General features: G+C 38.6%; 1 protein-coding gene across 1 annotated transcript in view; it reads left to right on the top strand.

Annotated features, from left to right (window-relative positions):
- MAGI2 (membrane associated guanylate kinase, WW and PDZ domain containing 2) overlaps positions 1 to 14,741 on the top strand; it is a 967,915-nt gene that overhangs the window by 913,409 nt on the left and 39,765 nt on the right. Inside the window, exon 21 of the mRNA XM_075857349.1 lies at positions 1,370 to 1,508. Within this exon, the coding sequence (XP_075713464.1) occupies positions 1,370 to 1,508 (139 nt within the window). The remainder of the gene's footprint in view (positions 1 to 1,369; positions 1,509 to 14,741) is intronic.

Here is a 14,741-nt window from a genome sequence, read left to right as displayed (position 1 = left end):
TCTCAAACTAGAGACTCTAATGTACTTGTCTTGTTGCTCAGTTGTGCAGCGGGGCCTCCCACTTCTCTTTCTACTCTGGTTAGAGCCTGTGTGTGCTGTCCTCTGAAGGGAGTAGTACACACTGTTGTAGGAAATCTTCAGTTTCTTGGCAATTTCTCGCATGGAATAGCCTTCATTTCTAAGAACAAGAATAGACTGTCGAGTTTCACATGAAAGCTCTCTTTTTCTAGCCATTTTGAGAGTTTAATCGAACCCACAAATGTAATGCTCCAGATTCTCAACTAGCTCAAAGGAAGGTCAGTTTTATAGCTCCTCTAAACAGCAAAACTGTTTACAGCGGTGCTAACATAATTGCACAAGGGTTTTCAAGTGTTTTCTAATCATCCATTAGCCTTCTAACACAGTTAGCAAACACAATTTACCATTAGAACTCTGCAGTGATGGTTGCTGGAAATGGACCCCTATACACCTATGTGGATATTGCATTAAAAACCAGACGTTGGCAGCTAGAATAGTCATTTAGCACATTAACAATGTATAGAGTGTATTTCTCATTAATTTAATGTTATCTTCATTGAAAAAAACTGTGCTTTTCTTGCAAAAAGAAGGAAATTTCTAAGTGACGCTAAACTTTTGAACGGTAGTGTACGGTAAAAACATTGTATAGAATTCCACTGTAACACTGTAGGGCCTCTGTCCAACTGTCTTGTTTCTGAACTTGCAACATCGTCCTAGCTTATACCTGTTGTTCATACATTTTAAAACAAAATACCAACAATAAAAGAGCCATTAAGAGTAAAATGTTAAATTATATATACTTGACGTCATTTTAAGAAATCTTAAGTAATAAACAGAAAAACCTTTGCCTATATATGTTTTCTGAATATTTCAAGGCTTATGTAATTCTTGCATTAGTGTGGTTTGAGGGTCAATACTTCTCACTGTATGCATAGATGTGATCACAGTTTATATCTCATATGTGAGGTTTAATGTACAGGGAACTATTCTACACCAAAAGAAAATGTACAGATCAGACATAGCAGTTGTGTCAATTCAGTAAAGTTATCTAGTTAGCTTAGCATAACACTCATTTCCTTCTCTGTATCCTATGCAAGAGATGAAAAGCATTGCAAGTACCTGTTGTCTCACATTGATTTTGACAATTGACAGTTAGAACTGAACTTTTTTAGGCTCCAGTTAATTATCTCGAATTACATCGTTTGCCACAAATCTGCTCGTGAAGCATCACAACACATTCGCCTTGATGTTTCTCTGACATTTCTCTAACATGTTAAGCAAAATGTTATTCTTTGAAAATGCACATTTTATTAAACTTTGCGCTTTATTTAATCTTTTTTTTACCTTTCAGGTTGGTGATCAAATTATTGAAATCAATGGGGAAAGCACAAGAGAAATGACACACGCAAGAGCAATAGAACTCATCAAATCTGGAGGGAGGAGAGTAAAGCTGTTACTAAAACGTGGAACAGGGCAGGTCCCGGAGTATGGTGGGTTTTCACTTTCTTAATATGCTATTTGCAGTTAAACTGTTCAGGGAAAGAAAATAGATTTTTTTACCTTTTTTTGGAAATTCATTTTATGCATAGAATTTACATAATTTATGAGCATAGCAGATGAAAGCCTCTGAAGTGCACAGTGTTCATGTAGTATCAACACCCTTCACTGAATATTGGCATCTGAGTGAGATGGGAGTTCGTGCTCTGTCATTGTACCATGGTCCAGAGGATATCACAATTACACTTTGTTTAAACTTTTTGAACATTGGTAACAAGCATGAAGAAGTAGAAGTAGTACTTCTATTAATGGCAGAGAGGGAATCAGAATAAATGTGAACTTAATGCAGTGAATACAAAATATATTATTTATAATTATATTTTAACAATATAATACAAAACATGAGTTAATACCAGTGATGGCCATTTAGTTTCTGTACTGCACAGGGGATAGACATATAGAAAAAAAAATATTAAAGAGAACCTCTCACAGGTGAATCAGATTGTTTTTTATTAAAAAAATTGTTAGCTCCCATAGAATCTAATCATCCAAATATAGCTAAAATAAAAATTTAAAAACATAAAAAAAAGGCGTGTACATTATATAAATAGGCAGACTCACCTAAGGAGTCAGCACTGAACTTTCTGAAAGCTGCTACCGTCATGCCCACCACATCTTCCTATAAACTCTAGTGGCATAGAGTGTAAAAACGTGAAATGTACATAGCCGTTATATAGCAGTTAGTGGAATAACTACTATATACAGCACTCATTTTAGTCACCGCTGCTACGGTTCATGGGAAGGTGTGGCCAGAGCAATTTTACAGGAAATGTGCTGACTCCTGCAGTGACTTGGTCCATTTACATAATGTGCACGAGCCCTATAAAGCCTCAGATAGTTGTATTTTGTGTTTTTTTTGTTGTGGGGTGTTAACAATTTTTTTTATAAAATTCATAATGATTACCCTTTAAAAGGTCCTCTTTGAGCATTTATTCCAGCATCCTATAGTCGAATACTATCAGAAGCACAGTAGTCAAAGCTGGCGTATGTGAAAATTAATAGGTTGTATATATTAATGTATAATAGTACAGTGAAGCAATGTATGAGAGCCCATTTGGTGCTACATACCAACATAAAACCTCACTCCATGTACATATTTTCTATAAAAATTTCCATGTAGAGGTCTGATATGGGTAAGTATATCAGTGTATTGCAAATGTAATATGTAATATGCTTAGTATTAAGAAAATACCTATCAGACGTAAGAAGAAAGATAAAGAGATCAGAGAGCTCTATTATCAGTTAATCGGTAGTGTTAAAGAGACTCTGTTTCCAGTTTATCAATTCCCTATCTCTTAACTAATCTAATATACTAATGTGGCTCTAATAGCCAAATAGGAGGTGACTCTTTCTTTTCACTCTGGGCAGTGTAATGTTTTCTGTATGATGCTGTCCAATCAGCATACAGCTTCTCCCCCTTCCCTGCCCAGAAACACAGGGTGATCTTATAGTATACAGCTTCCATTCCGGACTGTTTTCAACTGGCGATATCTCTGGTTGTGTCACAGCTAAAACTGGAGTTATATGAAAGATTACAATCTCTTCTTTCATATGCCACCAGAACCGCTGTTCTAGGTGATCCACAGCCCGAGATATGGCTGTTTGAAATTATCCCCCTTCCCTCCAGCCTCAGTCTCTCATAGTGTGTGAAGCAGCTTCATGCTGATAGGACAGCGTCAGAGGCTGTGAGGAGGCTCCACCTCAGGAGAATCACTGCTGTTACCTCCCACTTGTCTAATAAAGGCTCATTTACATATTTAGAAAAATTCACATAACTTTGCAAATAATAAACGTTTTTATAAAACAAATCACACTGTAGTTATCAGCAGCAAAGCACCTATTAGATTAGTTAGGAGATAGGGAATTGATAAACTGGTGACAGTCCCTTTAAATCACTATTACAAGAATTTGATAATGGTGAGGCACAGAGAAGATGAAGCTGAACACAATTGCCCTGTTGTAGACAATTGTCTTTGTCTGGAAAAGGCTAGAGCAGAGCTGTTTTGAGGACATTTTCTGGTGCCTGCAACGGGTAACTGAGCTGTTCACATCACGTTTTTTGTTTACAGTGTACATCAGGAAAGCTCTCGACGTACATGCTAAACATGTACATATGGCTTTATTGTTCGACGAAGGGCAAAAGATGGTCCAAAAAAAGGAATGGAATAATGTAGTAGACTACGCTATTCTATCCCTCAAAATTCAGTTAAGAAAAGTATACGTTAAACGTATAGATTTTTTAACAAGGTAACCTGTGGGTGATAGATGCCACTGTATGCGATCTGTTAGACGGATACGTCATGAGCTTTTCAATAAGTTTTCATGAAGTATCTGTTAAACGAATGCCATTATAGCCAAAGGGTGACGAATGCATTAAACTGATGCCTAACAGTGGCATCTGTCACCCATAGGCTATAATGGTATTCGTTTAATAGATATGTCATGAGAGTTAATGGCATATCCATAGTATCACGGATACGATTATACCCTGGGGGTGATGGAGGCCTCCGTCACAGCCTACGCTTAACGTTTACATTGGGAGCTTTTCCTAGCGTATATGTCTAAGTAATGAGTAGATAACTAGGCATAGACTATTCACAACTGGGCTACCAGGACCTAAACACAATGCAAATAGCTAATACTTGACTAAACTTATGGATCACCAGAGATTGGCACATCCCTATTAGGCCTTCAGGAACTGGATAATATAACACTGGATCACTAAGGATGGACCAATGGACAAAGGGTTCAACTTAATTGGGCATACTGAGTACTACTAGGTCACTTGGGAGTGGGCACAGAGTGGCTTATCATATACTAGTCACAAACTATACAATAGAGTGATTAGGATGCAGGCATAGGCGTTATAGTTGGGTTATAATAGACTAGAATATTGCAGTGTCAACAGACTGATCACTTATATTTGTGACAAGCACATTAGTGGTGTCACCATTTAGCTATTTAATGGTATAGATACAACCTTAAAATTTCCTTGTCAAGTTAATACATACACAATTTGGGGTGGTGCCTAATTTTAACATTGCCCTCGGCACCAAAATAAAGGCCCTGGAATCAGATATGTAAAATGAGTGTTAAATTAAAGTAATGTTTTATAAATCCCACCAATATGACAATAGTTTTTCCCTCTATCCTACCACACAATTGTGAGAAAGGAAACGTGATTTACATATAGTAATAGTATTGTTTATAATATAAAGGAAAACCTGCTGTCCCCAATGCGATTTAAAAAAAATAAAGACATTTTGCAGCTGTAACTAAACTTTTATAACACAAAATGTATTCAGGCTTATATCTGATAGAAATGGGTCAATATTCATTTCTTTTAATATTGCATATAATGGTAAAATACTTAAATCTGCAAACATATGCACTGTTTACTTCTGGTTGTGTTAATATTCATAGACTATTTACTTCTACCTGGATTGGTGATGTAGGAAGAGTGTGTCTCATGCTGGAACTATGAATATCAATTTCTTCAGCTTTTTTGACGCCTGTGGTGTAGAACCTCTGGGTTTTACCAAGTTTAGAAGAATACAATCGTAAATGTTTATCCGATCTTGAATAAGTTACATTTCTTGGGTTGGTCTATCTTTGCATTGAAATGTGAAGTAACATGAAGTTTTAATGTAAAACAATGATGTAATTCTTGTACGTATTATGACAAGTGCTTAGCACCTAGAAGGCATATGTTAATAAACTGGTACCAACAGCTGTAATAAAAGTAGACCATTATCCTAATGATCACTTAGAGTGAATGTCTATCCTTCAATGTAATTATTTTTTTTTCCTAAATAGGTTTAAAAATATATGCTAATGAATTTCTTAATCTTTTTTAGCTATAGGAATTTTGTTTTTTTCTGATGCAGAGCTCCAAACCTCTTGCATAGACATGAAATATAACATGCTGACTTGCTGGCTGACTAAAGCCACCACTAGGGGGAGTTGAGGAGCTTACTGCATACTGTGTTACTATTCAGTTCATTGTATAAACAGTATGCAGTAAGCCTCTAGCTCCCTCTAGTGGCTGCTGCAGGCAGCTTGAATGTTGTGCTTTATAGCTGTCAATGTAGGGTATTTTGAGCTATCAAGATAAATTAACAAACTAATCAGCACAGGATGTTAGACCTAAAAATAACATGGTGTAAAAAGGTGGAGATTAATTTTAAGGGTTTTTTTTTCTTTTTAGTCCACTTATCTACATTTTGCACCTACATACAGAAATCCAGAATGTTAGCATGACATTGAAGGCTGTGCTGTGGTTAAATACTCAATTACATTCATCCTGAGCCTTTTTACTGTTACATTTATAAAAAAAAAAGTTATGGAAGTGGTGGTTACCATGACAACATCTGCGTGGTATAACTTATAACAAGACCATCGTAATTCTCCATGTGCCAAGTACTTAAAACATTGGAACGGCCTAGTTTCTGTGTGGAAAACTGCTGCTGCTCTCCATTAATCATTTTTTCTATTTGTAGCCGTCAAATTTGATTTAATAAGATATTTAATTAACGTTTACTTTTCATACCACAAGATTATAAGTAATGGCAAATGTTAAAAGGTCCCTTTCAAGGTTAAATAAAATCTACATTTCTATTAATATTCATTGAAAAAAAGATTAAAAGGAAAGATACAGTTTTATTATTTGTGAATTTCAATTTAACCCAGAAGCAGTTTTCACAGATATATTTTCACTATATTTTCTATTCTTTAACCTACGCAAATTATTCTTATTTTTATAAATACTGTAAAGGGAATACGTAGCTGTAATAAGCAGGCTGTATAAAGACTAATCAGGAATTCTATATTATAGGGCACACCAAGAAGTGTAATTCAGTATTAAATTAGCTTCTACTCTACACAATATAAATTCTATATTACACTGAATATCATGAAAGCAAGTCCACTGCAAAGTGGAATTCATATTGCACACTCTAAACCTTAAGCGACCCTACGGTCCTGGGACAGCGTTAGATATATTATGGAGTAATATTATCTGGTGCCCTCCAGTTGTGCCATGGATCCGCCGTTTTAAAGTCCCCTCTGTGCTGTCCCAAAATGGCTGCAGTGCTTCTTAGACTAAGGGCTTATTCAGAAGAATTTTGAAATCATCCAAGTGACGGACGTTTTTTCTTAAAGGCCATCGCATGGCTGGATGTATTTTTATGGGGCTATTCATACGGCCGTTGTTTTAACGACCGTGTGAACGGTCCGTGACAAAATAGGACATGTCCTATTTTTGTCAGTTTTCACAGATGCCTCAAAAGACTCAAATCTATGAGGGATCCATGAAAACGGGTCCCGCACGGGTGCAAATCTGCCGTGTAAAACTGCTGTATTTCACACTGTTATGAGATTGGCCAGAGCTGCTCATGTGAGCAGTTCTGTCCAATCCGTGAGCAGAGGGAGTGCCATGGACTCAGTCTGAGAAGTGCTGTGGCTATTTTGAGACAACAAAGAGGGTACCCTAAAACCACGGCAAAGGGGAACAACCGAAGGGCACCAGGTATTACTCCATACCACACTAACCCATAACCCATCGCGTTTATAATTTTGTCCTGAGACTGGGGGTTGCTTTAAAGAGAATCTGTCACCAGGTTTATTCTGAGGCCAGCATAAAGTAGTTCCAGAGACCCTGATTCCAGCGCTGTATTATATTGTCAGCATTTAGTCGTTTTCTTTTTAAAAAAACCAAAAACATCTAGCCCCGCCCACTGGCCGGTGATTGACAGCTTTCTCCCGATACTATACATAGGGAGAAAGCTGTCAATCAGGGGGTGTGGAGGGAGCCACAGCTCATGAATATCGAGGACTCCTGAGCGCGATCTCATCATTGAGAGGACTCCTGGCTCGCCTCGCACTGCAGGAGATAAAGAGTTATTTTATAAAAACTAGTGAATATTACAAAGTGAGTAAAACACTGCTGAAATCAGGGTCTCTTGCACCACGTTTAGCTCCCCTCCTTTAGGGCAGCATAATCCTGGTGACAGATTCTCTTTAGGTCCATAACTGGGTTCTGGGATAGGATGAGGGTAGGAAGCTAAAAGGTTTTCCGGCATAATTGCTTTAAAAGGAATGCAAAAACTTAATTTATCAATGCGGCCCTAAAATTCTTTTGGCGCTCACATGTTTTTATTAAAGGGTCAGAAAAATAGGGCATGGCTTTTGACACTTATACACAAAGATATGCCAGGTACAACTGCTCAGCAGTATGCTAATAACCCTAAATATACCCCATTGTGTCCCAGATCTCCAGCGTTGCTTCACTCTAGGGCATCTTCAGAGGTTTTAAACAAATAATTTTGTTTTCTGGCACAAAAGGTGAAGCAGGCTTCAACCAATAAGCAGCTAGGCATTACCCGCAGCAGTGAGTTAGGAGTCTGAGGGTATGTTCACACACAGTGACCAAAAACTTCTGAAAATACGGAGCTGTTTTCAGGCGAAGACAGCTCCTGATTTTCAGACGTTTTTTTTAACAACTCGCATTTTTTCGCTGCGTATTTTACGGCCGTTATTGGAGCTGTTTTTCAATTAAGTCAATGAAAAACGGCTCCAAAAACGTCCCAAGAAGTGACATGCATTTCTTTTTCGCGGGCGACTTTTTATGCGCCGTATTTTGACAGTGACGTGCAAAATTACACCTCGTGGGAACAGAACACTGTAAAACCCATTAAAAGCAATGGGTAGATGTTTGTAGGCGTAATGGAGCCGTTTTTTCAGGCGTAATTTGAGGCGTAAATCGCCCGAATTACGTCTGAAAACACTGCGTGTGAAATAAACGCACACAGTCTGCATCACGGTCATCATCATCTTCACTGACGCACATACGTAAATTTACACTATATGGACAAAAGTATTGGGACACAGCTATTATTCATTGAAGTTTGTTGTTTGCATCAGCCCCATTGCCACAGGTGTATCAAATCCAGCACCTAGCCATTCAGTCTGCCTCTACAAACAATTATGAAAGAATGGGTCGTTCTAAAGACCTCCATGAATGTGAGCGTAGTTCTGTAATGGGGTGCCAGCGTTACAACAAGTCAGTTTGGGAAATATCCTCCCTCCAAGATATCCCACAATCAACTGTGAGTGGTATTATTGTTTAGGGACCACGTTAAGTTACAGAGCGGTCGCTGAGTTCTCAGGCGCATAGTGCATAAAAGTCGCCAACCTCTGCTGACTTAATAACTGCAGAGCTCCAAACCTTCATTAGGCATTAACATCCACACAAAAACTTTGCACCAGGAGCTTCATGGCTTGGGTTTCCATGGCCGAGCAGCTGCTTGCAAGCCTTACATCACCAAGCGTCGGATGGAGTGGTGTAAAGCACGCTGCCACTGGACTCTGGAGAACTGGAAATGTGTTCTGTGCAGTGATGAATCACACATCTCTATCTGGCAGTCTGACGAACGAGTCTGGGTTTGAATGTTACCTGCCTGGCTGCATTGTGCCAACTGTAAAGTTTGGTGGAGGAGGGATAATGCTACGTTGTTTATCAGGAGTTGGCCTAGGTCCCTTAGTTCCTGTGAAGGGAAATCCTAATGCTTCAGCATACCAAGACATCTTGGACATTTGTATGCTTCTGACTTTGTGGAAAGAGTTTGGGGAAGGCCCTTTTCTGTTCCAGCATATCTGTGCACCAGACCACAAAGCAAGGTCCATAAAGGCATGGTTGGGTGAGTTTGGTTTGGAAGAACTTGACTGGCCCGCACAGAGCCCTAACCTCATCCCCATTGAACCCCTTTGGGATGAACTAGAATGGAGATTGCGAGGCAGACCCGCTCCTCCAACACCAGTTTCTGACATTTGCAAATGCTCTACTGGATAAAGAAAGTCTTCCCAGAAGAATGGAAGCTGTTTTAGCTGCAAAGGGGGGGACCAACTTCATATTGATGCCTATGGACTTAGAATGGGATGTCATAAAAGCTGTAATGTGTAGGTGTCCCAATACTTTTGTCCACATAGTGTTTGTATATATACTGTGTGATTTGCGGTCCACACAACTCTAAAACTTCAATAAGACACAAACACTATGCAATAAATAAATCTTTGACTATAGTGGGAAAATAATTAAACCTAGAAAACTATCTGATCTATTTTATCTAATTGGATGTACATATGAAGTAATAACAACATTTTAATAAGTATTTTTGAAACCACAATGGCTAGTTTCTAATATTGTAGATCTGTTTTTATTAAAGTTTGTGATATCGCAATATACTTAGAAGAAGGATAATTATTTTTGCATGAAGATGGAGATTGTAATTTCAGTAGAACTGGAGAATACAGAAGAGTTACTACAATGATCTAACTTTGTGATACCCTTCCTTATAACAACTCCTTATATACATATTCTCCTGTCTGATTTTTATTGGAATGCAGGTAATATATAAATCTTTCTGTAAGGCCCCATGCACACGACCGTAATTGCGGCTCAAAATACTGATCCATTCATTTCTATGGCCAATGGACACCTTCCCATATATTTACGGGAAGGTGTCTAGTCCATACAGCATCCATAAAAATAGGACATATCCTATTTTTTGATTTTACGGACCGTGCTCCCATAATTTATAATGGGAGAATGGCCCGCAAATGCGGGTGACTGTCCGCGGCCGGCCATGTGCAGGGGGCCTAAGCTCAAGAACTTTACTTTTAAATACCACATTGGTTTTATGTCTGACATTCTGTGCTGAATATATTTTCATAGTTTTTATAACTGCATTTTCTAATACTGATCTACAAATCTGCATAGACTTTGTTAAACATTTTGCTGTCTGAAGACTCCACTGGAGGAAGCATAGGAATTTACTGCACACTGTTATACATTGAAGCTGCTTAACTTCCTGTAATGGACTATGCGGGGGATTTGAAGTGCTGTAGCAGAAAAACAATGCTCTGACTACTATAAAGATATATTATGTAATCTGCACAGAATATTATACTTGTTTACACATTCATGAAGTTTCACTTTAAGGGTATGTTCATACAGGGTGTATATGCTGCTAAAATGTTCACAGCGTATCCGCCCTGGATGCGCAACGAATTCCAACAGAAAAACCGCACCAAATTGTGGTGCAGTTTTTCGGCCGGAATATCTGCTGCGGAAAACAGCGGGTGAAAAAAAGCCTATACTTATCTGTAGTTATGGTGACACGTCCTTCTGACGTCCTGTTGCCTGGCCTCCTCGGATGATGTTTCATACCATGTGACCGCTGCAGCCTGTGATTGGCTGCAGCAGTCACATGTGATGAAGCATTATCCCTGGAGGCTGGGCTGGACGCAGAAGCATAGAGATCTGGCTAATTATATATATATATATATATTTTTTATTTTATTTTTTTCTTCTAAGTTGCGATTATTGTGGTGGAATCGCAGCTTTTCCGCCACAAAAATCGCAACATCTGCTATTTGTTGCGGGTTCTACCTTCCCGTTGAATTCAATAGGGAATTCCTGCAACAGAAAACCAGCGATTGTCAATTTATGCTGCAGATTTGCTCAAATCTCATCTACTCTTCTGCTACTGTATTGCGCTACAGATTTTCTGCAATTAAATCTGTTGCAGAAAATCTGCAGCATTTACTCTACGTGTGGACATACCCTAAGGCCGGATTCACACGAACGAGTGCTAACTCGGACGTGAAAAATTGCCAATTTTCACGTCCGAGTTGCACCCGTGTGGGACTTGTTTTCACGGATCACCATAGACTTAAGTCTTTCGAGGGATCCGTGAAAATGGAAGAAAATAGGTCATGTTCTATTTTCAACGGGCCGTTGAAACAACGACCGTGTGAATGGCCCCATTGAAATACATGCGTCCGTGTGACGGTCGTTGTTTTAACGGCCGTGGCACAGACGTGTGCTACGGTCGTCTGAATTTGGCCTAAGGCTGTGTTTATTCATGGTTTTGCTGTATTTTTTTGTTTTGTTTTCTAATTGCCAGAAAAATATTTCCCTGTCATTGTTAGAAAAAAATCTCATTACCACCCTTTGTGGGTGTGGGCAAGTGGGCTTGTATACAATTTGATCAAAATGTTAACAAGGAACCACATGTTCATGTTTATAGATTTTGCCTAGCCGCGATAGATCAAAGTATATAGTGGATGTGCGGTCCATGTCTAATCTCTCGCTAAGTGATGTATCATTACCACCCTTTGTATGAATGTGTCCTTACAACCATCCTAAAGAACACTACAGAAATGTGAATACCCTCTGGCTTCTTGATACAAACACACAGCATCTAACAGAAATGTTATCTACATTTCCCCCAAAACACTTACAGATGCCATTTAACATTTATGTGCTATGTATCTCAATAACACAAATAAAATGTTGGCTATCATTAATATTAGTATTTGCATGCTTTTTATATAAACATTCTATTTCCTCTTGAAATATTCCTGTAACTTTGCTAATTATACTAAGAATTCTTTTGCTAACAACAGTTCTATATCTTTGTCACTGTTCTGTTAATTCTAATGATTGGTCCTAGGCTGTTCCTCCCCTTCCTTTAGGAATGGTACCTTCTTCCAGTCTCTCCATGTGCATGAAAAGTGACAAGCATGGGTCCCCATATTTCTACTTATTGGGCCACCCTAAAGACACGGTTTGTAAACTCTGCATGCATATTATAATTTTCTAATCCGCTCTTGTTTCATGACTGTTTACTTATACTTGTCTTTTCTGCACTGTGATCTTCTCTTTCCTCATTATTAGTTTATGATACTAGGCCAGCATACACCAACATGACCCACTACAAGACAACAAAATGTACCACTCTGGTAAAGCTGACAGTTTTGCCTATTCTCTAGTCAATTGACATAATGCATAATACCTGTCTCTATAACAATATTTATTGTTCAAATATTTATATATATTGGAAGCTGATTGCAGTTACAGAGGTAATAAAATAGGTGTTGGCTTCTAATAGTCATTTATAGCTGGTAGTGCATCATCCCCAATAATAGGTTTTTGGAACAAATCACAAATTAATATTTGATTTATATATAGTCTAGGACAGGGATACGTAACTACTTTATTGAGGGACTGTTTAACCTGGGTCTGCTGTCAGGTAAAGGTCCGAGCTGAACACCAACAGTAAAGGCCCTTTTACACTGGCCAATTATTGGGCAAACGAGCGTTCATAGAAACAGAGCAACGATCAGCCGATGAACGAACAAACGCTTGTTCATCGGGTGATTGCATGAACTTTTATCGTTGTCGGCAGCACATCTCCCTGTGTAAACAGGAAGATGTGCTGCCAACATGATTGAAATGTATGGGGACGAGCAATTGTAGTGACGAGCACTCATCCCCATACTGGATCCTTGGGAAAGGAGCAAATGAGCGCCGATCAACCAGCTGTCTCGTTGATTGGCGCTCGTTTACACGGCCCACGTTGGGCTTAAGGCTATGTTCACACCATAGGCAAATCAAACCTGTGGATCCGTAGCAGAAATCTGAGGCTTGTCTGCCCCCTGTAGATAGTGCCACACAGGGCCCCTTGTACATAGTGCCACACAGTGCCCCCTATAGACTGTACCAAATAGCCACAAACTTACCTGTCTCCTTCCCACGCTGTCATACAGCGTTGCAGGCTTGGTCTCTTCTGGTATCATTGCGCCCCCTGCATCACAGGAAAAATGCTGAATGGGGGGACGAGGAAATGATGGTACCCTTGCACCAGCCAGCACAGTGAGACATTTCAAATGTATCTTCATCCTAATGATTGCAGGAGTCTGAGAGACTGGGGTCCGCGGACCGCTAGTTGAGTACCCCTGGTCTAGCATAACATACTTTCTTCAGAGGCCGCATGGTGGGCCCATTATTGTTCTAAATATTAGAAAATCTCAAGCCCAATTCCACAAACTTGCAGCATCTTTACATGTATAGGCAGTGTGATCGCCACAGGATGTCATTAACAGCTGTGGAGAAGGAGGCTTCAGAACATACATAAAGGAGGATTTGAGTGGAAAACACAGCAGCAAGGTATTTTATTGTTATTTGATTACTAAAATAGTTTATCAAGTGGAGTTAGGCTTCAAGCTGGGCACTGCAGTATGTTTCCAAAGCCAATCAGATCATTTCTTCTTCTAAAGTACAAACTATCTAAAAATGGAAATAGATGTTTTAAGGACATTTCCACTGCACCAATCAATAACTAGGGATCACAAACTATAAGGATGCATAACAGTGATGCTTAACATGCAGTGTATTTCTGCAACTTGTAGAGGTTTTACAAGTTTTTGACTAGCGTTTCATAGCACATGAATGATTTTCGGTTGAAATCTGTTGTTGCACAAAATTTGATTCCAGAATTTTCAGGTTTTCAGTTGATACATTATTGGTGGCAATGATATTAAAACAACTGGTTCATTTTGTGTATGAATTTACAAAGAAAACATAGTCTCCAAGATTACTCAGAAATTATAAGTTTGATTATTATTCTGGTATTTTTTTATTTTTTACTATATTTGCTTTCTATTGTGTGACACAATGCACTATTTCCTTCAGTATTTGATTAGATGGGCAGACATTGTTAAATGATGACATGAATTGCTGCTTGTGTTTACCTGCATGTCTTGTAAACACAAAAGTTTGGACCCTGTGTAACCAGAACAATTCAGATTCTAGCCTGTTGGTACTACATTATCTGTACTAAAAGGTAACGGATCATAACTGTGCTGGTAGTGTATCAGTGCATATATTATTTTTATGTAACTATGGAAAGAAAATGGCTGATTGATATTTTGTGCAGATTACAGTTTTAAATGAATGACGTGCTGCATATATTCAAATTGCTTTTCTGTACTTTGGATAACTGGATATAGAAACATTAAATTATTTTAAGTCTAAGGGGGGATTTACAAAGTAAAATGGGCTAGAATTATGGCTTAAATAGCAGAAAAAAAACTGGCAAACATGCCATCATGTAGTTAGTTATGTATTTTAGATGTCACTTTTTACACCTCACTCAACAGTTTTAAAATGTCTAGAATAAAAGGCCTGGTAGTCGTAAAACAGATATTTTAATATTGGTGAATAGTGTCTCACGTACCTAGCAGGATTCGACAGATTTATCATACAGCGTACACTTCTGTGATAAATTTGGAGGAGTTTCTGCCTGTCCTAGGTTTTATCCTGC

The sequence above is a fragment of the Rhinoderma darwinii genome, chromosome 3, assembly GCF_050947455.1.
Source record: "Rhinoderma darwinii isolate aRhiDar2 chromosome 3, aRhiDar2.hap1, whole genome shotgun sequence".
Taxonomy (NCBI): domain Eukaryota; kingdom Metazoa; phylum Chordata; class Amphibia; order Anura; family Rhinodermatidae; genus Rhinoderma; species Rhinoderma darwinii.
The sequence above is the reverse complement of the archived record's forward strand: the minus strand, read 5'-3'. Positions and strand labels throughout refer to the sequence as shown.